This window comes from Notolabrus celidotus, chromosome 19, assembly GCF_009762535.1.
Source record: "Notolabrus celidotus isolate fNotCel1 chromosome 19, fNotCel1.pri, whole genome shotgun sequence".
NCBI lineage: Eukaryota > Metazoa > Chordata > Actinopteri > Labriformes > Labridae > Notolabrus > Notolabrus celidotus.
The window spans coordinates 22,631,489-22,658,132 of NC_048290.1; the positions used below are offsets into that span (position 1 = coordinate 22,631,489).

The 26,644-nt window shown below is 38.9% G+C and overlaps 1 protein-coding gene and 1 long non-coding RNA gene across 8 annotated transcripts in view; one reads left to right on the plus strand and one right to left on the minus strand.

Moving 5' to 3' along the window:
• Positions 1-2,186, plus strand: part of LOC117831530 — a 4,252-nt gene extending 2,066 nt beyond the window's left edge. The window contains exon 2 of the long non-coding RNA XR_004635022.1: positions 1,769-2,186. This is a non-coding gene — a long non-coding RNA (uncharacterized LOC117831530). The remainder of the gene's footprint in view (positions 1-1,768) is intronic.
• On the minus strand, positions 826-23,334 carry glis3 (GLIS family zinc finger 3). Of its 7 annotated transcripts, XR_004635015.1 has the most exons (13): positions 22,982-23,334; positions 21,659-22,134; positions 20,199-20,373; positions 18,983-20,114; positions 12,865-13,026; positions 12,669-12,779; positions 10,936-11,077; positions 10,699-10,771; positions 6,792-6,949; positions 6,132-6,305; positions 5,855-5,985; positions 1,856-2,044; positions 826-932 (listed from the first exon to the last, which is right to left on the minus strand). XR_004635015.1 is itself a non-coding variant. In XM_034710246.1 (12 exons), exons 2-11 carry the CDS (start codon positions 22,014-22,016, stop codon positions 5,879-5,881), a joined length of 2,592 nt encoding a protein of 863 aa, XP_034566137.1. In that variant the 5' UTR covers positions 22,017-22,134; positions 22,982-23,334; the 3' UTR covers positions 1,594-2,044; positions 5,855-5,878. The 7 variants fall into 7 exon arrangements, 6 of the variants coding, with proteins under 6 accessions (XP_034566137.1, XP_034566136.1, XP_034566135.1 ...); XM_034710246.1 differs by lacking the exon at positions 826-932 and having other exon boundaries at positions 1,594-2,044; XM_034710245.1 differs by lacking the exons at positions 826-932; positions 1,856-2,044 and having other exon boundaries at positions 4,082-5,985; positions 22,986-23,334.
• Between the last annotated feature and the right edge of the window lie 3,310 nt (positions 23,335-26,644).

Below are 26,644 nucleotides of genomic sequence, written 5' to 3' on the forward strand. Positions count from 1 at the left end.
TCTTCAGCCCGTGTTAGAGGTTTTTGAAATGAAAAATGATAAGTATCGTTTGAAATGTTCTCCCTGTTTCCCACTCTGCCCAAACATACAAAAATTCACAGTCCACCCTGAGAAAGCGTGTTGAGCTACATAACATTTGTTTCATTCCAGATGAACATTTCAAACTAAGTTGTCTGTGCTTGGAGTAACTTAGTTTCTGTTTTTATTGCATTGTATAGTTTTTAGAGATTTCAAGTAATGGTTTAAACATAATTTAACAGAATGTACTCCTATGTATTCTTGACTGCACTTGTGTATTTTGAAAATACAAAGTTTTAGAGATTTTTTAAAAAGTACTTTGAATACTTAAGTATTTTTAAAACCAAGTACTTCAGTACTTTAACTCAAGTAATAATCTGACAGAGCAACTTTCACTTGTATTGGAGTAATATTTGACCAGGTGGATCTATACTTTGACTTAAGTAATGAAGCTGTGTACTTGTCCACCACTGCCAATATCATGTTAAAACTAGAAAAGGCCAAGGGGGTCATTTTGACTGTTTTGACATTTATATCTCATGTAACTTTGTTTAATTAAAGATTACAGAGCTGACGGTTCCTGACTTTTCCTAAAGTTGTATGTTTACGTATTTAAAATGTAATTTATACAAATTGCACAAAAAGCATCAATTATATGATTATTTTTTACCTACTTCGGCCACAGGCAGTCATAATGACTCATGCATTAGATTGATACATTTTCACGCATTTGCCTCTTGGTTGGTTGGCAACTACCATTGAAGTGTACAAAGCAATTTGACAGGTTTTGAATTGAAACTGAAAAAAGTCAACTTTATTTTGGCATTTATGGCAAAGAGAAGCACAAAGAGAGAGATGACTGCTGAGGAAGCCTGACAGTTCCAGGAATTGGTCAGCACAGATCAGGGATCTATCTGAATAAGAAGCAGATAAAAGGGACTCGCTGAGGAAAGTTTCATATAAATATATGTATATTTTCATAAATATATAGTATATCCTTAAACAATAAACACATCATTCTCTTTATTGGGTATTTATCATAACATATAATACAATTTGGAATCTGACAGTCAAAGTGACCTCTCGTGGCCTTCCTAGTAGAGATGGAATTCTGGCCCTTGTATTGTTAAAGGATATTAAAACAAAGTATGACATTTATTGTCATTATGGTCCTCATAGTGTATAAAGATTATGCCTGTAGATCTGTTTCCTGAACAATATGATATCTAAAGGTGCTGTAGGCTTTTTCTTCCTTTCCCCATGCTGATGCTTTTAAGTTTTATTACCCATAGCCCTAATCCAGGACCTTCATAATGTAGAAATAACTTTTGTATTACTTTATGTATACAGCAATAATTATGATTAGGTCTACACAGAGGATGATTAATGGCTAAGCTTGTGATTCTTCTTCAGGTGATTACATTCTCTGCTTCAGTAATGGGCTATAAACTTACATGGAGGATGACAGGTATATTTATAGCACCATCTGGGTGTTGCCCTTTCTTTTGTCTCTCTCTAATGAACTGTTTTTTTGTGACAGTTTTTTGCCAGCTTTATTTCATGAAATCAAGGCCATTAAAAAAACAAAACTTTATTCACTGCTTTAAATAAAGAGAAAGGATGTTATCCATTTGCGTTCATTCAGACATGTTCTGCTTGAACATTAGTATTTATATTAAGAGGACTTATGTAGAAGATGTTACAGCTGTGATGATTTTGAGATTTCATCTTTGTGTCCCCTCCTTTAAAGGAAGAATTAAAGCATCATATGGAAGAAGAATTCGGCACAGATGATCCCATCACACTTACAAACAAATACAGACTGTGTTTCACTAACCTCTTCTACATCGCAGTGTTGGTGTGAATTTGTAACCATAAGTGTGCACAGGCAGTGCCCAGTATTCACCACACCAGATGGCAGGATAGGCCAAGGGTGACTGACTTTCTGCTGTTCTGTGGTGTTATTGACCAACACCAACATGTCCTTCTCTGATAATAGAAAATGAAACCCTCCACATTGCTGTACCTGAAAAATCAAATGTTATTTCAAAGGTTGCTTGACTGTTTGCAACTGTTTTACTGCATTTACACACAAAAAATTGCTGATATGATCTTGTCGTTCTGTCATTGTTCTTTGCCTATGCTGGAAAATAAAAGCTTTAAATATTGTTCATTTTTCTAAGTTGGAAATTAGGATTGGAAAATAAAAATACTAATAACAATAACAATATTATTATTATTATTATTATTATTATTATTATTATTATTATTATTATTATTATTATTATTATTATTAATAATAATAATAATAATTATGATAATGACGATTATAACAAATATAATAATAATAGTAATTATGATGATGATAATAATAAAGATAATAATACTAATAATAATAGTAATAATAACAACAACAATAATAATAATGATAATAATAATAACAACAACAACAATAATAATAATAATAATAATAATAACAATAATAATAATAGTAATAATAATAATAATAATAATAATAATAATAATAATAATAATAGTAATATTTTCTTTTAGGAAACTATAATAAAGGGGTGCTGGTGGCCTAGTGGGCTAAGGGCCCCACATACAGAAGCTACAGTCCTCGTCCCAGGGGTCGCCGGCTCGATTCCTGGCCGTGATCATTCCCTGCATGTCTTTTCCTGCCCTCTACTCCCCGTCTCTTCAGCTGTCTTATCGAATGAAAGGCAAAAAGGCCCAAAAATATCACTTTAAGGATAGTATAATACAAAGTTTAACATTTCAAAGTAGAGCCGAAACAACAACAACAACAACAACAACAACAACAACAACTTTCCAACAGTTAAGGTGAACAAACAAAGCCAGCATTGTTAAGAGACTTCCTACTGTACACAAAGCTTAACCAACCACCTGTGTCCACTGCACAGCACTTTTTTTTTTTTTTGGTTAGCTGAACTAAACAGATGCCTTTTGGAAAAGCTGTAGTTGTTGCTAGGCAACTACTGAAACCCCCATCTGAAGCATGGCACTCTTTTGCTAAAAGAATTATTTTCAAGTAATACAGTTTGTCCTTTCAATTTCAAACAAGAAAAATAGACTGCTGTGAAGTCTGGTGCCTGCTGCTTTTACATACCTCTCAGGTACACAGCAGTGGTTGCTAATTATTTCTGTGGTTTACAGAACGTTAGCTCATGCCCCTGGAATTTCACTCCGTTATTTATACCGCCTAGACAAGGTAGCTGCTTTGTTGGGCCTTTTAAGTTTGTCTCGCTTTCTCAATACTAATAGGGATAATGACTATACACAGATACTGACTGAAGTAATTAAATAGGCATATTGTCACAGTGTGCAAGGTTGCTGCAAACAACGACACATATATAGAAATCCACTCCAACTATTTGTTTAAGCATTTCCACAGCAACAAAAAATATGTTACTGGTGTTGTTCTTTAGACAAAAAACAACAGGCTGTTTAAAAGGCATAAACAACTTTTCTTGCCTCTTTTTGTAAAGCTTGGAGTATAGTTTGTGTAACTGATAGCTGTTGAGTGTCATTGATGAGTACAGGTGCATGCATTTTTACAATTATTGGTGCTGAGACCTTAAATGATCCATGTGGTGAGCCCTACAAATAAGCACCCATAAAGCTGCTACAACTACTGTCCGTCTCGTCACTATCATCTCTCTCTTCACCTCCCTCTCTTCCTCTTTCCAATGCCAACTTGGTCAAGGCAGATGTCTAACACAAGTCTGGTTCTGCTCGAAGTTTCTGCCTGTTAAAGGAAGTTTGTCCTTGGCGCTGTAACTTACTAAATGCTGCAAAGTGCTCTGCTCATGGTGGATTAACATGAGATCAGACTGAGTCCTGTCTGTAAGAGGGGACTAGATTGTATCCTGTCTCCAGAGTATGGTCAAGACCTGCTCTGTTTTTAGAGCGTCTTGAGATAACATTTGATGGGATTTAGCGCTATAGAAATAAAGATTGATTTATAAGCTTTCCCAAAAGTGTTTGATGAAACTTTGTACATCTGAGTAAGATAGCATTTAAATAAGAACAATTATGAGTCAACATTTTTCAAAAATTTTACTTGATGCATTCAAAATACATGGAAGAGTTTAAGGCACTGTTTTTTTATCCCACCATTACTACCAACCATGTTCTTTACGAAGCTCATTATTTTGTACATACAGGTGTGTTATGGTTATGCAGATGAGATCGCAAACTGCTGTTGGAAATAAAAGTCCACCATGCTGCGTTGTTTTTACAAAAGGTCACTTGCAACGTGAAGTGTGGGTAATTTACAGTAGATAAACTAAATCGCTGGCATGTTCAGAGACACAAATCTGCCTCATGATCAAGGACCAGGAGCCCCAATAGCACATTTCTATATTCAACATGTTATGACTATGAGCATTACATTGAAAAGGTAAGGATGTCTTGTTACTATAGTTACAAAAGGTCTAAGAAAAACCTTAATGAATGATTTCTTGCATACTCCACTTTGATTGCAGTATTGGGTACTGAACAAAACCTCACAAGAAACTACTTGAAGTACATAGCTACATGATATTGACAACAGAATGAAAACTGAGAGAGTAAACAGTAAAATCCTTTAGGCTCAGGCATCGCCCTGTATTAGTTATCGAGGCCGAAGACAGTGTTGAGCTCGATACAAGATTTAGAGAGATTGAGTTGACCAGAGACGGAGAAATCAAATTAAGACATAGAACCAAAGTGTTGATTCCCTCAATTATATTTCAACTTGGGTTGCAGCATCTAAAGCTTTGTTTCCACCGCAGGAACTTTCCCCAGGAACTGTGGAGTGTTACTCTGTCCATATCCACAGCAGGAGCTTTACCCAGGAATTTGGAAATGTGGAGGTCTATTTCCACTGCAGGAACCAGAATCTATATAATAATAATAATACTGGGGACTCCATGTAACCTAAAAGGTTCCTATTTTGGGGTAGTGCTTTCTGTCAGAACAAGAATATTGTGGGTAGGCTTTGTACTGCTGATTGATTGAGTTCCTGACACTTGCACTGTCGAGTAGTCAATAACAGGTGAGACAATGACCTTAAGCTTTGTTTCGGGGTTCATCTCACCCTGTTGATGTCCCAAATCTTCTTTAACAACAGCTTCAGTGCATTATCCCGCTTTCTACAAGCCTACTTTAAAAAAAAAAGGCTTTGACCTAGACATTTTTATTTGCTTGAAAACTGAAAATATTTCTTCAACTAAAATATGATCCCCAGACTATCCAGGGCTCAGTTAAATCTAAAGCCCTCTTAAATCTGACAACAGTGCTTAGCTGTTATGACCCCATTTGAAAATTTCCACTAATGATGAAGAGAAAAATGCAAACATTTCAGCAAGAAGCACCACAACAGGTTTTTTGCCTCATCACTTTCAGAGTCTGTTGACATCCTTGTTCTCTCAGGAGTTTTTAAATATTATATGTCTGTTTGGTGTTTACTTCATGTGCTTTCTTTAATTAGTGGTTTAACTGTTTTACTCTCCAGCCTTTTGTATCTCTTAAGCTTTCTTAACTTTTTAAATATTTTTTCTTTTTCCCCCTGGCTTATTTAGTTTTTTATCACACGCCAGCAGAAACATTTTCCTGATCTTCCCTGGTCTTTGAACTTCTGGGAAAACACAGGGAAAAAAACTTAGCTGGATGAAACTTTCAGTCTCTTGACACAGGTCTTTGGACTAAAAGTTCCTGGTACTTCTGGTGGAAAGTGTTTTTAGCCTAAGACTTTTGCTAGATCGGCTATGGAACTACCTGCTGGCTTAAGTAGGATACAAAGGGTTATTTCTATTCATCATTTAACTCTAACCTTTAACAGAACAGAGAAACACAATCATCCCTCAGAATAGATGCAGGAGTCCTGACTTGTGCTGTGGTCCACCACACTGAAGAAATCTTCTCCATGCACCTCTTCATCTGCTTTGTTGTGGACTTGAAATCCTGCAGGTGAACCCACACACACATACAGACACAAAAACATGCAGAGAAATATATAGTTGCTTGTATGCACAGCAGGAGTTGAGAAATCCAATGGCAATAAAATTGCTCATCCTAGAGCAATTGCGGTCAAAGCAGATTTTCATTACCTGAGTTACAGGAAAGAGCTGTTGGTAAAGCAGTCACCCCATTGGGATTATTGACTGCTGGAGCGAGCCTGTCACCAAAGGCATCATCTTGCATCAGGTGACTCGAGCTTGACTGTGCTGTGATCCCAGCATATTGTGGAGTAGAATATAGCATCTTCATCTGCTCTGAAAGCTCTGCCGGATGAATGAGAGAGCTTCTCTTTTTTATCCTTGTTATAAAAAGTCAATCAAGAGTCCATACCCTTTCTCCTCAGATCATACAGCTCAGTTAAAAGGAACATTAGGTCATATGCAGGAAATAATTGTGCTAAAAACCTTGTCTTTAGCTCAGCAGTTAAAGCTCAATAGTGCGTTTCTGAAGACTTTCAACATCAATGTGGCCGTCGACTCTGAGGGTAAAAGAGGTGACATCTATTTAAAGTTACATCAAGTGGAGCTGTGCGATTCTGTCAAACTAGAAAATCACCAGCCACCTACCGCACACTTCTAAGATATTTTGCAGGATTAACGTGCAAAAATATGTTTGAACAGGTTTTTAAACCTCAGAGATATTTGCCTCTATTGGATTTAAATCTTCAGCTAAAAACTGTAAACCATAGCACTGTATTTACATCTGTTTGAAAACACAGAGGAATGCACTCATGATAACTCCATAAGTACCTTGATTGTGATCTGCCAGATCAGGAGGCTGCCTGGGGTGCTTTAGAATGCAGTTGTTCTGCAGGGATGTCCCAATGGGAGGGTGGGGGAGGCAGGTGGAAGAGCAAGGCCCACACTGGTCCCTGGAGAAAAGCTGGTGAGGGGAAGGATCAACACACCTGAAATATTTCAGACTGAATTCAATATTTTGCTTTTGGAATTAAGAAAAGTAACAATATGAGTATCATAAAAAACAAAACTATTTTTATTCTAGGGATGGTAAATATATTTTAAATATAAATATGTATATATAAATATAAATATTAACTCTGTTGCCATATATCATGGCAATATCCTGCATGCCTCACAGAGATACTGTTATTGAAGGGATACTGAGGTGAAATACATCCCACAGGTGCACTGTACATCAGAATCAGACATAATGTAATACAGCTTGTCTTGTCTGTCTGCATATGTGCAAAAAAACTCTAAAAAGCTATCCTCCTTTTTTAAGCACCTCACTGTGGTTGTCAAATAGTTAAGAAACATAAAAGATATCCAAGAAAACGGGCATCATCCTCTTAACTGCCTAAGATAAGAAGTTTATAAAAAAGTCAAGAAACAAGCTCATCCAAAACTAGGAGGACAAGTGCGGAGTTGAGTCAGAGTGTCACTGAACTAAACAAAGAAAAGCACTGCTTGCTCACTGCAGGGCTCCAATGTTCCAGACAATTTAAATCACCAAGTTGGTGATGTTTCGGTTTCGAGCAGACATGCCTTTCATCAGACTGATGAAGAATTGTACATAATTGTCTCAAGGGAAGTGCACAGAGCTCTTGAAGTTTAACAAAGCTGATCATTTTTATCTTGTGTGTTTGTGAAGCAGTTGTGTATGCTGTCTCATGGTATTCAACTATATTCATTTCATTCACATCTGGCTCCAAAACAAGTTTTATTCTGATAACAACATAAACATTTAGGTCTCTCACAGCCGTCTTTGTAGTAGTGATCGCATATAAACAAAGAGAATGTACAATCTCAAGTGTTTTAGTTGTGTATACCATCAATTTACTTCGTCAAACAGTTGGCATAAATTACTAATGAGGCACTCTGGAGGCATTTTATGATGCACTCATTTATTATTGTTATTATTTGTTTTAATCATGCAAACAAAGAGTGAAGACAGCTTCATTTTTTAGAGTCATAAGCTAAAATTAGAAACTTCTTTTACTGAAATGAATATCATTTTTCTCAAAGTCTTCCAGGCATACCAAGACACCATACAGTGAGTCTAAACCTTATCTTTTCATCATTAGATATGTTACTCTCAAATGTATTTAACTAATTGTAAAATATGAAAGGGTTAAACTTGTATATTTAAACATTGTCTCAGCAATCATGGCAGCTCACACCCCTGCTGTTAGGTTTGGCCAAGCAACACGTTTGCAAGGATTATAAACGTAGCCAATGTTTGCTGCAAATGAATGGGAACCCAAAGGAATCCCACTGAAGTGTACAGAAAATGGCAACAAGGATTTCACAATCGATTTAACATCTAAAAAAAGTAATTACAGCGTCTCTCTACTCCCACTGGACTTTAAATGGTATTTTTTAGATTTTATGATTCACTTATTGAATTCCTCAGCTGCTCTTGTCGGTGGCTATAGTATCCATTTATATAAGCAGTCCAGACCAATGAGGCAAAGCAAGGTCTGCTTTCAGAGGCCAATTGTCTATCCAGAATCCCACAGTGAAAGCTTTGGCCTACCGCTGATTCAAGAACAATCAAAGCCAGTGAGGAGCCATGAGCATCTGGCTGCTCAGAACGACAGAAATACTCCATCACATGCTTTGAAGTGTATAGATGAAGGGAAGTTTTTCTATGGGTTGACCAAGGAAATGTGTCGCTGGCCATCCCCAACCTGTAAAGTCTCATGCAACCAATAGCACCAACCCAAATGAACGGGAAAATAAATTCAAAAAAAATCTCCTGAGCAGGGTACAAAGTAGCACTTTCTTCTACACTAATAATTCTAATTATGAGCTTATAGACCTGAAGCCATGGCAACCAATGTTTAAGTAGGTTGGTTCAAGTCATTAAAAGGGAGAAAAAGATTTGTGAATAATTTAAAACAGTCTCTGTAGGACTTCTTAATGTGCAAATGGGAACACAAAATCAAAAGACACAAACAGTTTGCTTGCTGAGAAAAGCTAACCGCTCCAACTTTTGACTCTTATTCCCAAAATTCACACAGCAGTCAATTTAACAAGACTTCACGTTCAGAATGTGAATGTCAAATTCTGTTTTAATGTTGTACGAATGCATTTAAGGTTGTAAATCATATAAATGTTGACAAATTATCCCAACAAATCTTATACAATCTACTGCTTCCTGATAAAGCAATAGGTAAATACAAATTATAATAAAACTCTGGAGTAACATCGGGCCACATTTTAAAACAACACCTACTGTTAGCATTACCCAAGCTGATATTAAACAAGAATTTATGGCTTTCCTTGTGCTGTGTAACACTACTTAAAAAATTAATGAGCTATCTGCCGCTCTATAGCTAACTGTGATGTTAGCTAGTGAGTGGCTGGATGCTAACTTAAGCTGCTGTTTGAGTGTACCTAATGGTTATCAGAAGTGCTGTATTAACTTGGAATTGACCGGATTCAATTTCTTTTAAGTAACCCAACATATTTGGTCTGCTAGCCTCTGTAAAACAACAGCTATTGTTGGCATTCAGCTGATTTCTAGCGTATATATTGTAGGCCAATAATGTTAGGGTTTTCTATTGTTTCATGTTACATACAGTCCTGGCTAACAATAGTATTATCATTTTAGTTCAACACTAAAATACGCTGTAGCTAACAGACTTTCAGATATGCTGTCTGAACCAAGCGCCAACCTCCGGTCTAAAAATGTGAGTCCAATGCGGAAGTGCTAAAAAATGCTGGCTCCAGAAGTACCTGAAACCACATACACACCAATTAAAAAAAGCCGATCTTTACAGCAGAAATAAACATGTTTACAGCCTGGTACAAAGGACGAGTGTAGTATGGATAGCTCATTTCTCGATCAGCACACACTATACGGGGGTGAATGTTTTAGTTTAGAAGACATTAAGATTACGAGTTGTCCATCATGAGATCTGACTTGATTGACAGGCGGGAACTCTGTAGCTGTTGGAGAGGAGGCTCAAAGCCTGCCTCTTTACCTCACAATCTCTCGACAGCAGCAATATGGCTGCCGCCGCCAACTGGCCTCAAAACAGCTCTTCAGAAACAGATGGGTGACATCACGGATACTACGTACATATTTTATACAGTCTATGGTCTGAACTTGAAATTCACATCCAAATAATGCAGTTTATTTCCCCTGTTAGTTACTGTCAGCTTAGCAATATTTGGCACTCAGTTAACATTTTTTAGCCAGGAAATTACAGCCTTCCTGTCATATTTTTACATTTCCTTTCACCCACTGCCTGATTAATAAGTGGCTGAATGCTAACATTTGCTGTTGTTTGTCTAACAGCCTAGCTAAAAGGCAATCAAATCAGTTACTTTAAATTATAGTATCAACAGATTTTCACAGTTTATGTGAGGCAGGCGGGTTTCAATCAGGCAGCTGTGAAATTATAGTAATTTGTAGGATACCTTACTTATAACCTGGAACACAGCAGTAAGACATTATATAATAACAATTCAGCTCTTCACCTTGAGCATGTGGTCAGAGGAAATGGCAGCTGTGTCAGTATGATCAGTTAGTGCACACTGTTGTACTTCTTAGTGTTTCAAATTCTATTTATTTTATACATTAACAGTTAATAAAATAGGTTTTCATTACTTACAAGAGTCACCATTTTTCATATCATGTCATATAGAACTGTGCAACACAATACAAAAACACAAAGACTCTCAGTACCTGTAATTATCTTGTAAGGAGCACAACAGAGCCAGGTGAGGATTACTGGAGGAGTCTTGTCCCTGTGGAGTAGCTGAGGAACAGGGATGACAGACACTTCAGGGCAGTCCACCACAGCCTATAACTAATGAATAAGCCTTAACCTGTTTTGTGAATATTTGTTAAAGCAGGAAATATTTGAATCTACTTAATTTTCATAAGACATTTTTAGTGCAGAGAGCCAGGGCTTTAACATACCACAGAAAGACTCGTGGGATGCACCAGGGGAAGAGTTCAAGTTGCTGTCTATCCTTGCCAGAGGAGAAAGACTTGGCTGTAGCGGGTGGATGGTTAAACAGTCTGTCAGCGTGTCCTGGGTCACACCAGCAGTGGATTTCATCTGGAGAAATGTAGCATGAACATAAACAGCAGGGAACATTCAATAACCAAGAAAAAGTCTTTTGTGTTTTGGATTTTTTGATGTAATGGTGATTTTTTTTTATTTGTGTTTTTTTCATACCTTTAATATAATGATAAAAAAACAACTTAGATTCATTGTTTTTTGATGTGAAAATGGCTTCATTGTTAGAGCTGATCATACATTATATGAGTCTTTTTTTCTATTAACTTAGGCAAATTATTTTCGCATATTTAGCATGTCTTAGATGGGAATATGGGAATCTGAACAGTAACTTTGGTTACATAGCTTTGTCGCTTTCTTTCCACATCTTATTGACGATCTACAGTCTCATTGAACCATCCTGATAAGTTAAACTGTCCTCTTTTAAAATGACATTAATTCAATACTAGGGGCAGGAATCAGCCTTTGAGATAACACTGTTCTTCATAAAGAGCTACAGCCATACCCCTCTTAATCCAATAACCTTTTTTTATTTCAAATGCCCATAGTCAGCTGTTCCAGCTTCCACATTTTTTAACTACAATAGCTATATGTTCCAATCTTGTCTTCATTATTTAGTTAAACCCATCATGTGTTTACTGAATCCCTTCTGCAGGTGTATGTCATTTGTATCAATCATAAGAATCTGCCTTCAACAAACCATTAGAGAGATAATAAAGTGTAACTTAATTGAACATGACTATACCAGAATATATTAAGTTATAGATAATATTAAACACTGAGCTTGACGGTTAAAGAACTAGCAACTGGATGCATGTGTAGGTGGGTGTTATAGAGTACACAAGCTGGGATTCTGCAGAGGTCTTGATAAGAAGCAAAAATACCATGCACTGCATCTGGAAATTAAATTATATTTATTTAGAGTTAGATGAAATATGTTATTCATGTGGGAGACTGTAGAATGTCACTTTTTTTGTAACTTCTCACATTCTTTGTCTGTATCTATGGTGACACCATCCTCAGCAAAACCTACAGATCATACATCTCACACACATGCAACAATCTTAATGACAATGCAGCACCACACGGTGAAAATCTGACATGTTGTAGCTCTGAATGTATAATTAAAGAGGTTAAAACAGGGCAGACATGACAAACAGTGTAATTATATGTATGCTAGTGTAACCTAACTCTGTCTGACAAGACCACTTGTTGGATATTTATATCTGACTGCATGCATGTAAAACACTGAAAGCTAAAGTGTGGTCATTTTTCTTTCAACAGCCACATTGCAATATGTAACCCAGCAGAATGGTACATCCTCATTATATACAGGACAGTCAGATACTGTGTACAAGTTAAATACATTCATTGACACTTTAGAAATGAGGGCATAGATTGCCTTTGTATTTTAAGGAAGTGATGGTGTCAAAAGTGTACCTGGGGAAAGGTGTTCATGACTGCAAAATCTCAGTGATGCATGAGTCTTTTAAAATCAGATTAATTTACAAGCAGAAATATTCAGCTGAAAAAGTGTGTGTTAGTTTTGTTGCACACCTCTCAAGGTTTTTTTCCCTGCAAGGAGAAAAAGTAAAAATGATCGATTGTGTTGCAGATAAACTCAATGTACCTTCTTCCGTAACTGTCGTTCTTTAGTCGAGTGGGATTTCACGTGTTTCCTCAAGGAGCTGGGGTCAGTGTAACGCTTTGCACAGCCCGGCACCTGGCATGTATACGGCTTCTGTAAAACCACACACAAGACTTATTCTCATACTTTAAAACGCCAAGCATGAATGTATGTGTCACAGTGTAAGGCTGCCACTCACTGTTTCCAGGTGTGTTCGCTGGTGTTTGGCTCTATCACTGGAGTTGCTGAAGGCCTTGTGACATCCTGGGTGCTGACACAGGTAGGGCTTCTCCCCTGTGTGGCTGCGCAGGTGGATCTTCAGGTTTTCTAGCCGAGAGAAAGCTTTCTTGCAGCTCTCGAACTGTGATCACAAAAAAAAAAAAAAAAAACAGGTAAAGTTGTAATCCATGCATCAGGTTGCCTTGGGGTCATTACTTTTGAGTTATCTTTTGGATGTTGGTGTATCCAGTACATTCAACTATACAAGCCCAACGTGCGTCTCTAACCTGATGTGGCACCTGAGGCTATGAGCTTGTGGGCTGTCACTGCAGATAAAGGCATGCTGACCTCAGCGTGTGGGTGGGACTGAACAAGAAAATTATATGAAAACCTTTTAAATGGAAAATGTACGGTCATATGGTTTAAACTGTCGCATAGATGAGTTGTCTCGCAGCTCTCACAGCTGTAGTAGTTTCAAGGTTATGGGCAAGAACTTTTATTTGATGGCAAGTTAAACCTAAAGAATTATGAAAGCAAAATGATATGGAGAGGTCCCGCTTATTTTCTTATTTCTTTGAGTGTTTTATGTACTATTAGGAATCGTTTTTTCCCAAAACAATGAGAAAGGCTTCACTGTTAAGGATTGCTGAGGTTTTTTTTTTTAACCTACTCTTTTGAACTCTGTTTAAAACCTTAAAAGAACATACCTGAACATAAATATGGATTTTTTTTTTTCAGGTGACACATTTCTGATGATTGTGTTTGTAACCAGCAGGGGTCAGTGTTTGGACACACATCATTTTGTTGTGATATGTGTTTTCAACCTTGCTTTTTGGATCACCTTGACAGCAGTTTTCACAAAAAAAGACATTACCACTGTTAGAGGAAGTCATTTTAAACAATTCCAGCAAACCTAATGCTAAAAATAAATGATTATTCATACCTGTAAAAGTATCACAACCAAGCCTTGCACTTAATACTGATGCCAATAAACCAGCTACTAATCCGGGAAGGCAAACCAGCAGCAGCTTTTTTTTTTGCAGTATCATGCGACCACAGTGACTTCACCCCTAAAATATGTGACCCTTTAACACTTTTCTTCTGTAGTGACGGGAATCTACTCTCCCCCTTCCTGTTTGCAGGGGGTTTGGAATGTCCTTACTCAGCCTGATGGAGAAAACACTCAAACCACGTCCAGTTATGTTATTTTTTCTATCAAGACAAGATTCCTCACATACCATTACCTCTCAGTAATCACTCAGAAAGCCAAAATTAAAATGTTTTTTTTCTTCTTCCCATTAATAGTTCACTTATAACATTCCTCTGACATTCCATATGGACATGCTTTCCTGTGTTTCTCAACAGCTTTTCTCTGGTATCAATTTATCATAAACTACAATTAGCCTGTGGAAAAAATCTACTCTTTAAAATAACTTTTAGTAACCTCTCCTCTGCAGTAAAGCTGTTTTTAAAATGTTTGTTTAACACCTTTTTTCTGCTTACATCAAGCATGACCAGCACTGAATGTGGCAAAAAGAGTAAACTGGAAACCAGTTAAGTTGAGATAAATGAGAAATAAGCCTCAGTAGGTAACTCTTTAATACTCTCAACCTAAATATAGTTTGTAAAAAAAATAACAACAGACTACTGAGTTATAGTACCACAAGAAAACAGGCCAGACAGAGATAAATAGTCCCTCAGAACCAAAGTGAACAGACAAGCAAGAAGCGGTATAAAGCTGCTGCCAAGCCTGGAGAACCAGCCAGAGCTGTGTAACTGTGTAACTCTCTCTCTGTCTGTCTCATGAAGCTCTCATAAAGCACTGAGGGCTTTTTACTATGTCGCGAGGGACGTTTGGTCTGTGAAAAGAAAGCAGCACGGCTCCTCAGTGTAGATCAGTGTTACAGCCAGCTCCTGACAGGTCCTGGCAGGTACTCATGCCCTGGCTGAACAATGACAGCTGTGGCCTGTGCCAGCAGCGTCTGTGCTGTGCCCAGTCCTACTCCGAGGTCAGCTCACTCTGGACTCCACTAGTGATATTTCTACCCCCTTTGCTCTTTTTCTTTCACCTGTTCCCTCGCACTGAATATTTTTAGCTTCTTAGTCCCTGTCTGACTTATAAATTCCTGCAAGTATATCATATGAGAAATACTCAGAATGTGGGGTAAGTGCCAACGTTTTTATGGAAAACGAAATAACACAAATACATCTTCAATTAATTGAAAAGTATAAGCTGCTGGTTAGAAGCTTGACTCCTACATTTTTAAAGTTTTTTAAATACGTAGATTTCTGGCACAAACAATGCTACGCTATGCTGTAATAATAGTATGAATATTACAGGTACTGATCAAGCAGCAACTTCCGGCTGTGAGAGTTGAAGCCAATGCAGAAGTGTTATTAACTGCAGTCTCTCGAATATCCGCTTGAGGCTGGCTCCGGAAGTACCAGAAACCCCATACACACAAATTCAAAAGATGATCTTTACAGCAGAAATAAACATGTTTACAGCCTGGTACTAAAGAGGTGTGTTGCCTGGATAGCTCATTTCTCGGCACACACTGTACAGGGGATTCATTTTTTCATAACACGGCAGTTTCGAAGATATTAAGATTACAAGTTTTCCATTATGAGAGGCACAGCTGACTTGACAGGCGGGAACACTGTAGCTGTTGGCTAGGAAGCTCAAAGCCCGCCTCTTTACCTCGATAGAAGTTAGGTTGACTTCAGCATATTCAATATGGTTCCTGCCGACAATTGGCTTCAAAACAGCGCTTCAGAAACAGAGAAATGACTTCACGGGTACTACGTCCATTATTTATACAGTCTATGGTGCTGATGCATAATTTCCAGTACCACAAAAAAAAGTAAGTTCCCAACAAACAATTGTTAAGATGACACCTGAAACGTTATCAAACTTGATGACTTAGCAATATCACTAGCAAGGCTTGGATGACAAGCTGCTGATGTTGATTTTTTTTTCTTTTACACAATATAAACTGTACATTGTTTGTTTTATGTGATTTTTATAATTTGATCTGCCAGACACCTGAATTTAATAAAGTACATTCTATTCTATTCTATTCTATTTCATGTTCATGTAGAACAACATAAGCTAAAACACATTTTACTCAGTTATAAATCTTAAATTAATTACATTTTAGCTGTAGACTATCAGTAATGGTTTGTTGGTGTGTTGGTGGAAGAAGAAGCTAGCCACTATATACAAGCTAACAATTGCAATAAGCAAGCAATGTCCTTGTTTGTCTCTTGTTTGAGTTTTGAGCACGTGCTTTATTAAACCTCACCTATATATCTCAAAGTGACAGATGCAAACACACTTGAGGGTCAAGGATATGCTAGCAAACACTTAAATCATCATTAAACAGATTGCGAGATGGCAGGTACAAGCCCAGGCATGCCCTACGTGTTCTCAGTGTAACACTAGAGCTACTGCATTGTTCTGCTGCCCGCTCGCACTGAATTTATCACGCTTCCGTTTATTCACCTGCCAATCATTTCTGAAGAAACACCCAACACCTCGGAGCGTGGTGTTATCTGAAAGATTGGCTCCAGTATATTGAGGTAGCTTCCCATTATTTATGTACTTTACCTATCATAATCTTTCTGTGGCATTCAGACTTTTCAACTCTGGTAATCTTTTTGTTTCAGCATTACATCAAAATCTCAGAGGAAGTTAGAGTAACCACACTGACTCATGCTGAGATCTAAGGAAATGTTCGCCTAAGAGAGAAACATTTCAATTCCAACGAGATTGTCCCCTTTTTGTCATTAAAATGATCTTGTACTTTAAATAGGCTGTTAACAGGCTAAGTGCCACTTTGAATCCTCTTATGTTTTTGACATTACTTTGTGAACACTTTCTATAGTATATTATTTTCTATTATAAAAAAAGGATGAACTGGAACACAGACCTATCCAGCATTTTCAGCCCCATGGCAACAGAGCAGACTTCAACTAATAAGTGAGTATTTTAGTACAAAAGGTCGACTGCAGGTATGCACGCGGTTAATAATTGACTTGTTGAAAGCAGCGGCATGAAGAACGTTTGGCCTGTGGTTTGTCAATTCCTCATCTGAGTCTCAAGTATTTTCACCCTGGGAGTGACATGGTGGGGAGTTAAGGGTTGTGTGCAATCCATATATAATTTTGTGCCCTGCTAATGGATAAACTGATGAACATGCTAGTCTGTCAGTTGTTTGGTCCACTACTGGTCCTCACTCAATATGTCTCAACCACCATTACACTGATGCATTGAAAGTGTGTACACTGAAGTAATGTTCCCTTTGAATCCTTTTAATTTCTGGCTTTACTTCTTGTGCCATCAGCCAGTTGAGTTTTCTTGCTTTTAGTTGAATATTTGACCAACTACATGATACATTGGCATGGGATTTGGCAGAGGCAGTGCCTATGCTCTATTCAAAACCATAAACTGTATAAAATATGGACATGATATCACCCATCTGTATCTGAAGCGCTGTTTTGAGGCCAACAGCTACAGTGTTCCCGCCTGTCAATCAAGTCAGATGTGCCTCTCGTTGGAAGACTCGTAATCTCAATATCTTCGAAATTGCCGCGTTAGAAAAAAAAACCCTGTACAGTGTTTGCCGATCGAGACATCCAGACTACACTCGTCTTTTGTACCAGGTTGTAAACATGTTTATTTCTGCTGTAAAGATCGTCTTCTTTGAATTGGTGTGTAAGTGGTTTCCGGTACTTCCGGAGCCAGCCTCAAGCGGATCCTCGATGTACTACACTTCCGCATTGGCCTCATAGTTTTAGACCGGAGGTTGCCGCTTGTTCAAAACCATAGCAGTTTAGGATCTTCAGAGCTTGGTGTCCTTTGCGCAAAAACGCAAGCAGTGTCAAGTGTTTTTGTTGTTGCGCTCACATGGCTCTAAGCTAAAAATAGTTCAAATCTTCAACCACGCTTACTTCTCCATCACTGCCCAATCAAAATCAAGAAGGGGCGGGACCTCTGGTAACAACTTTGTCAACAGCAGTTACAAAAATCTGTTCAGAAGAGAAGCTAACCACACTTGTTTTTTTAGGTTGAATTTCAAGGTTAAGAGCTACTGCTAATGCTATGCAATCTATTCTATCAACGTTTTTACGCCTTCTTTGTAAATGTCATTGAATAAAAGCAAATATAAATCATACAAAACATTTAAAAGAGACTTAACGGTCACTAAGGGAAGCTAAATTGCAGCGGAACAACTTTTATACCCCGACAGTACGTGTTGGTGAGAGGCGCTCTCACGAGCTTGTGAGTGCTGCCAGCCCAAAACAGTGTTGAAGGACAGAAGCTTACAAAATATAGCTTAATCGCCTTGTCTTATTACAGACTCACGCAACACCAAAATCAAATAACCAAACTTTAGAGGCATTATTGAATGCAACACATCTAAATGAACTACATCATCAATCCAGGACAAACTATTAGTTCATCAATAATCAGGCTTGTGGACAAATGCCAACTCTTTGGTCTCAGATGCAGACCTGCAGAGGGCCAGACTACGGGGCATCACCTTCCCAGAACGACAGCCAAGTTTGTCAGACAGTGGCCTGGCAAAACCTCCTCCTGCTGACAGGCTCAGTAGCTACTGGAGAGCCATGGTGCCAGGCCAGATCTGAAGTGCTAGGCATCCATTGTGCTGATTTAATAACTACATAATTGAGTTAACTCCCATGTCAATTATCAAAGAGCTTTGCTAATTACCCCACAACTAACGGTAAGAGGAGAGAGAGGCTATATTTTTGATCCAAACCTTGGCGGTAAACACAGAGCACATGAAGGTATTTGTCCTGAAAGGGACTTTTTTTCCAGCAGCCTGAGGCTCGAAGCTTTCAAATAGATACTGTGGCTTTGAATGCAACACTGAGAATTGAACTCAGTGGGACCCTGACATTCATCATTTTCCTGCTTTGACTGCATCAATTCAGCATTCTCATAAATGGGTAAAAGTGTATCATTAGAAGAGGACAATCTCCTGTCTAAGAAGAATATATATACAGTATGAATATAAAGTAAAGCTTTTTGTAGCACAAGAAAAGACAAGGCTGTGTTGTACGTGGTGTACCGTGCACTTGTTGGGTTTCTCTCCTGAATGGACCCTCATGTGGATAAGAAGCTTGTATCGGGCATTAAATGGCTTGAAGTTGCGTGGACAGCCCACCCAGTAGCACGTGAAGTCCTCTGCCTTCCTCTGGTCCACATGTAGTTTCTCTATGTGCTTTACCAGCTCCTCCTTTTGCTCGAACACTGCACTGCAGTTCAACCAGCTGCAGCAGTGGGCTCCATAGTCCTCCAGCTCTCCTTCTTCCTCCTCCAGCATTGGGACCTGTGGTAAAAAGCTTAAGCCATACCTGGGAGGAACCATGGGGGCGTGCGTGAGAGGGTCTTGAGAAGGCAGCTTTAATTTACAGTGACGTCTAGTGAGGTTGATGTGCTGGTGTGAGTGGTAGGGTGGTGGAGGCCCCTGTGGAGTTGAAGCTTCTTGGATAGTAGTCAACATGGCTGGCTGTAGCTCCAGAGCTGACAGCAGATTGTTGGTCGTTTGGCTGAAGCTTTGTAAAGTGTTCTCCAGTGCCCCTCCTTCCTCTGGGAGGCACTGCTGCTCCACCACCATGTTTGCCATCTGGCTCTCTAGACCCCCTCCATCTTCGAGCAACTGCATACGACCACCTTCTCCGTGCGGGGCCAGAGCCTGCGATGAGTCTGGCACGCTGTAAGGGTGAGTGTGGGGGATGCAGCTGCCTCTCACACCCAGGAAGTGACCATAACTATCAGACAGGACAGGTGAGAGAGTAGGGTAGGACGCTGGAGAGCTGCGGGGACCATTGATATATGCCACAAGGGAGGTAGGTGAGGTGCGTATGATGGAGTTGAAATCAATGCCCATGACATCTGACAATGGGGACATGGAGAGAGCTCTCTTCTTAGCGCGGGACTGCCTCGGGCTTCCGGCGTCACATGCAAAGAGGTACGAGGGCAGTGAGGCAGAGGTGCTCGTGCCACCAGAGGCGGTGGTGCCTGACATGGCTGTACCAGGGGAGAAAGTGATCTGCTCTCCTCCCTCGCTGGCAGGTGCTAGACTCACTGGAGGGAGCGCACGGTAGCCATACGGCCAGTCATGTCTGCCACTAAACACTGACTGTGTATCAAACAGACTGAGGGTGGTGGATGCCAGAGACTCTCTGGATAGCAACAACCTGAAACACATTGTTGTTATCCTCTTTAGCATCACTTAAGATTAAGTTAGCAAATCATCACATGTTTATACAGATTTTTTCTACCTGGCTTCAGTGTGGGGAATCTGCACACCATGTGGATGTGAGGGAGGATGTGGCACTGCAGGCCCTGCTGTATACCGCTGCACTGGGGCAACTGTCATGGGGCTGCTGGTCACTGTCAGGTTGGGAGCAGCTGGCTGACCAAATACCTCCATTGCAGGGTGGGAAACAGAGCAACCTGCAGGAACAACAAGGAAACAAGCCCAAAGAATCCATAAGAGCAACAACTTTTATCCACCATCAATATATCACCACAGATCAGATGCTTGTGTTAATGTCTTAGTATCACTGAATTGGATGGCTGTCATATCCAGACATTGTTTATTCCAATTGTAGCTAACTCTTTATCTGGATCACTGATATTACACAATGCATGAGTCTTTACTGGTTATTTCTGTGTATCTGAAATGCTGTAACATTTTGGACAGTTCTGGTACAAAACAACAAAATCAAGCACGTTCTGGAAGCGTCTTTTTCAAACAGAGGTGCACTTTCCACCCATATAAGACTGTGTATGATTGGGTACTTTCCAAACACAGATAGTGTCACAGGTTTTCCTTCTAAATATGTCCTACAAGGAGGACTAGAGAGCCAAACATTACCTCTTTCCTTGTTGAGTCTTAATTGCTACAGTCACCTCTTTTGGCTGTAAACCATGTACCAAACAACACAGGACTTCCTCATTGCCTTACCTTGTCTTAGCGTAGACATTGTTCATGTTTTGCCCTAATATGCTTGAGTACCCCTCAGTGCTATCTCATTGCATCTTTATATCACACAAGCATCTTTAAAAGATTTTTAAAAGACCCTCATGAAATTCCGATTCATCATGTTTAGTCTGCTTGAACTAAAGTTTACTCTGTTCATTGTGGACTTTCACTGTCTAACCTGAGCGGGCCAGACTCACTTTCTGCTCTGTTAATCACTAATGAGCATTTCACCTCCTCCCACTTTTTCTCTGCAGAAAAGTTTTATGCTCGGTTAATTCTCAATAAATAAGGTAAGACGTGTGGCATGAGACAGCAAGGTTATGAAGACTGAATCAGTGGTAAAGTGGATAAGCATACAACATCAGTCTGATAGACTTATTGTTGTATGGGATATGTGCTTGTACAATCTGCTCGTTATTCCAAACTCTTCTGGACAGTAAAGTTACAAATTCAAACATCTATTTTAAACATAGATGCCTATTTATGAAATGCTACAAGCTTACCAAAAATAGTTGTGCAAATTGTTGGAGCATCCAACCTTAATAACATCAAGATAAGTGAAATGTGAATACAGTTTTACCCATTTATTGCTTGATCACCATTTCCTTAACTCTGGCTTTTAGATAACAAGAACAAGAGAATTGTCCCATATGTGGAGTCAAAAGAGGTTGTCTTTTCTCATCCACTAAATTTGTATTTTGCTGCCAAATCATGGGCTGATTCAACTATTCCAGCCTTTTTTTTTTTTTTTACCTTTGAAGCTGTTTCTAGAGGAACAGAGTCCCGTCTGTATGTTAGTGGTCCCGGCTGTGGTTGGAGGATGAATAGCAGGCACTTGGTGGTGTGAAGATGCAGTCTGCACATTTGGATTTTTCCCATTGGTCAACACCTGTCTGCGCAGGCACAAGGCAGGAAGGAGGACATGGCCTCCACCTTGTTTCTCAGAAGTGTAGGGGTGGAGGGCCCCTTTTTTCACCTTCTCCATGCCTGAGGAGGGACTGAGACTGGCCTGCTGTGGGGAAGTCATGGGCATCCTGATGGACTGGGGCTGGTATCCTCTAATCATGTTCAATGATGGGGACACCAGGAGCTGACAGCCCTGTCCACTCATGTTGAAAGCAGATTGATCAGATTGATCGGCGGCTCTGAGCTCATGAGGAAGTGGATACAAGTTGTTGCAGTTTGTTAGGTGAGCTTTAAACAGGAGTACGGAGGTTCACTTGTTATACCTAAAAATGATTTAAAAAAAAAAACACAAATACAGGGGTAAAACAACAGATACCTTTTTTAATGTCATCATATAGTGTTATAATGCAATTTCATGATTTATAATTACACTCTGAGTCCTGTCTGTCTTGCAGCAAAGATTAGGTTTTATCTGCATGTCTATACATTACATCAAACATAACACAAACACTGAAATGTTATATTATAACTTAATATATATAATAAATATACACACAGTGATTACTTTTGACACTTCATGAGCTATGAGTCCTTATTACAGCTGATAGTTGAGGTGCCTAAAGGTATTAATAATGCATTAAAAGCTCCAACAGCCAAGTTCAATAGTGGCATCCACAAACACTTCAGCTTCACAGTAACATCTATGATCTATGATGATTTTATGTCTGTTGGTGTAGTGCACAAGAAACACATTATAAGCTTGCATGAGTAAGGCATTATGAATGCATGGGCATCACAGAAAGTGTTACCAAATTTAATATTAGACCAACAACACACAGCCTGTACTTTGGACCTAAAACTTGTTGAAGCACTCTCAACCAGTACCAACTGTGCACCATAGTTTAAGATTATAGGCTAATTTTAAGTAATGATTAAAAAAATCAGGTTTACAAACATATACATGCAAAAAAATGTAGGAAGGTCATAAGGCAGTACACTTATTTTATGTTCTGGTGTCTCAATATTAGAATTTAGGCAATAGTCTACAAATCAGGTTTCTTTGTAGTAGACATCAGTATTCTCACTTGAGTCCTTATACGTCTGCTTTAATCTGTTTTGAATATCTAAACACTGTCCTTAAGAGACCACACGAAGTAAAAGTTCACTCACCTACTTTTGCCGTCACCAACACCACTCCTAAACTGTCAATGGCTCATTCTGTCCACCGATCCGTAAATACAGTCTGGATCAGACCGGGAGATCTTCTGCCCTGTTGGTTTCTCTCGGGGAGTTAGTGATGGGTGCACAGCTGAGCAGAGGAGTCAAGAGGAATCTCTCACTTTGAACGACAGCGTCCAGCCTCACTCCTGTTTCCAGGAACTTCTTTTCTTTCACCCATTAGTCTGCCCCTCCTGCCCTTGAGACGGCTGTTCAGTGAACTACGTCATTTCAAACTAAGTGGACCTGGACTGTGAATAATTCAAGATTCTGCTTTAGAAGTTTAGGTACCTTTGCATCAGCGTGTGCGCACGCATGCTTCAGACTGTATTCGAGGGAGCTCGTGACCGATCACGTCACCTTTGAAAACCTCCGACTTCATATTTGATATCATTTTTATTTTGATAAGAGTTGTGAAACTTTAAACCACTACCCATGCTATGTAGGAAAGTTTACACCAAGGTATATTTTAAATTTTTTTAATCTCCTTTTTCTCGTAGCTATTTTATCCGTTCTTTTTCTGAAAACAGCTTACTTGAAGCATTTAGGTTCATGTTTTTAGGTTTGATAAAAGGTAAAACATTAAAAAATAGCCTACTCTGGTGCCCTCTCAGTGGAAAATGCATGAAAAAGTATCATCTAGATGCCTCTTGCATGTATAAAACACAAAAAAGTGCCCTCTAGGTGCCCCTTAAACGTATAAAACGCAAAAAAGTGCCTTCTCTTGTGCCCTTTCAGTGGAAAATGAATGAAAAAGTAACCTCTAGATGCCCCATCTATGTAAAAAGCGTTAAAAAAAAAGTGTCCTCTAGTCTAGATGCCCCTAAAATGGGGAAAACGTAAAGTGCCCTCTGCTTGGCCCTCAAATTTATTAACTGTAAAGTGCCCTCTCGATGCCCCTAAAATGTAAAATACATTTAAAAAAGTTCTGTCTGGATGCCTCTCAAATGTGTAAATTGTAAAAAAATAAAAGTGCCCTCTTGAGGCCCCTTAAATGAAAAAAACCCCCGCAAAAACAGTGCCTTCTCTGGTGCCCTTTCAGTGGAAATTCACAAAGAAGTACCATCTAGATGCCTCTCTCATGTAAAAAACGCAAAAAGTGCCCTGTTTATGCCATTAAATGTATTAAACGCAAAAATAGTGCCTTCTCTGTTGCCCTTTCAATGGACAATGCATGAAAAAGTACCCTCTAGATACCCCACCGATGTAAACATTTTTTTTTTAAATGGCCCTCTGGATGCCTCTCAAATGTATAAAAAGTAAAAACAAAAGAAGTGCCTTCTGGATGCCTCTCAAATGTAAAAAAAAATGTAGCAAAATTGCCCTCTGGAGGCCCCTCACATGTATTAAACATAAAGAAGTACACTCTGGATACCCATGTAGTTCATTATGTCATGTTATGTTAATTATGTAATACAGTCAATAATAGAAATCTATAGTGTTGTGTTTTCCTTTTTCATAATTCAATTTCCAACACAATTGGCCACAAAAATATTCACCAGAATGCAGGAATTCAGTATTAGCTGCTCATATTTTAAAAGGAGATGCCCTTTTCTCTTTGTTTTCCCCCCTGCCCCTCAAAATAGCCTGAGTACACCACTGTTCATTCGTAAAAGTGAAAATGTTGTGTTTTTCTTAATAGAAATATAAATCATTATGATAATCTTTGAAATGCACCCATCCCATCGCATAACAACTTGAGAGAAAATCAAAATTGCGGGCATTCTTACAAGACATCATAAACCCCCTGATAATTAAAAAGAATGATAATCTGAACCCTAGCTGCAAACTGCTACCTGCTCTGCTCCCCTCATCTCACACCTCGTTGTTCAACACTTTCCTCCTTCCTGCTGCAGTGTTTGCTCTGTAGATCTCTTCTCCGGGTTACCATGGAAACCAGAATGTTTACAGAAAAGGATGGGATGGAGGTTGTTCATGGGGATCATACAGGAGACGGGGATCTATTCTTCTGTCTATAAGAATTATGAATGGTGACTGACAGCATCCACAAAATTGCATTATATGCGTAGAGTATGCTGACAGCTTGGTTTTGGACTATGGATGAAACTCAAGGTCTACAGTCAGTATGAATGATGAGCTGAGTATTTGCATTGATCAGAACTGCTGGGTTTGAGCTATATTAGGTTTGTGTATTTCTATTGATTGTTGCTGTTTTACCTGAACTCAATTAGAGTGATTTGTCTGTCATTTTTCTTTCTTTGTTTGTTTGTTTTACAAAGAACCTGTCTTCATTTTTCAATGAACATTTGATGATTCGGAGTGATCTCTTGAGATTAGATAAAAGAAGTTATGCTTTTGAAAATAAAGTAGTGGTGACCTCTGGTGGGGTAACATTTAATTACTACACCCACAGTCTCTGAGGGCAAGTTTGTGGCCTAATTTTCCACAGATTTTCATCTTAATTTGATCATAATATTACTTTTAACCCTCGTTATCCTAATCAGATGTCTTTAAAACATTTTATGATCATTCTTTAAAAACAGCGATGTACTGCACAGGAGAACACTCTTATCCCCATCTGGTCTTGTGTGAAGTGTTCCCTCTTTTGCCAGCAGGGGATACTATTAGCACATCAGTGGGGCGGTTACCATCTGGTTGATAACACCACAAATTTTCAGATACAGCAAAAAAGAAATAGAGAGGAAAAAAAGAAGACATGTAAAGATGCAAGAAAGGCCAAATTTAATGTCTGTGAAGGTCACAAAGATAAGTCTGCTTCTTGTTTACATGATTATATAAAATACTCTCTATCTTTCAGGGATCTTCCTTGCTTGGAGCACTGATCTACCAGTCCCGCTGCGATTTGGCCTCTTCTTCCCTCGACTGAGTGAGTCACGGCAGGTTTCCAAATGTCAGAGTGTAACAGGGCAGTAAAGCGTCTGAGCTCGAGGCAGAGCACAGATGTAGCCACTTGCTCTTCTTCTCTGCCACAAACACTGACACTTGGAGCACTGCTTTCATGTATGTGCTCACACTGGTTAACATTTACAGTCTACAGGCCTCTCAGTCAAAGTGAAACAACGTGACTTTTATTTTGTAGTCCAAGGCCTCCCTTGAAGCTTCCAAATAAAGTATGCTTAAAGAGAATAACTTGAGGAAAGAAGAGCAAAGGTGCAGCAGAGCAGGGGTGTGTCTAATGAGTAACCTGAGGAGGAATACCCCTCCACGGAAATATAACTGGCTTAAGTTCAAACCATGGACTGTATCAAACATAGACGCAGATTAAATAACATTAATCACTGGTTTATGAAGAGGTGTTATGATGCTCACAATGGCTGCTGCCAGTTTGGAAGTAATGTGTCCAACTAGCTTCTCGCTCATCCAGAAACTGGCAAAGATTTCGGGTCAAGGCCTCAGCTTGGCCACCTTGCAAATAACTAATATGTCCACCTGTGAGGTAAAGTCAGGTAAATTTTATTTATATAGCACATTGAAAAAACAGCCAATGCTGACCAAAGTGCTTTACAAGGTAAAAAGTAAAACCAGTCTGTCAGTTAAATCAGGCACACCTCTTATTATAATTACGAGGGATTGATTACACACCTCCTCTAAATAGTTGTTATAAATAAAGAAATTAGATAGAGAAGCTTTTTT

Excerpts from the sequence above, each read along its gene's own strand:
- glis3 (XM_034710246.1), bottom strand. The coding sequence starts at position 22,016 with ATGAGTGGACAGGGCTGTCAGCTCCTGGTGTCCCCATCATTGAACATG. Across the intron at positions 11,078-12,668 it reads AACGACAGTTACGGAAGAAG|ATGAAATCCACTGCTGGTGT; the intron begins GTACATTGAGTT and ends ACATTTCTCCAG. Across the intron at positions 6,306-6,791 it reads TCTGGCAGATCACAATCAAG|AGCTTTCAGAGCAGATGAAG; the intron begins GTACTTATGGAG and ends TTCATCCGGCAG.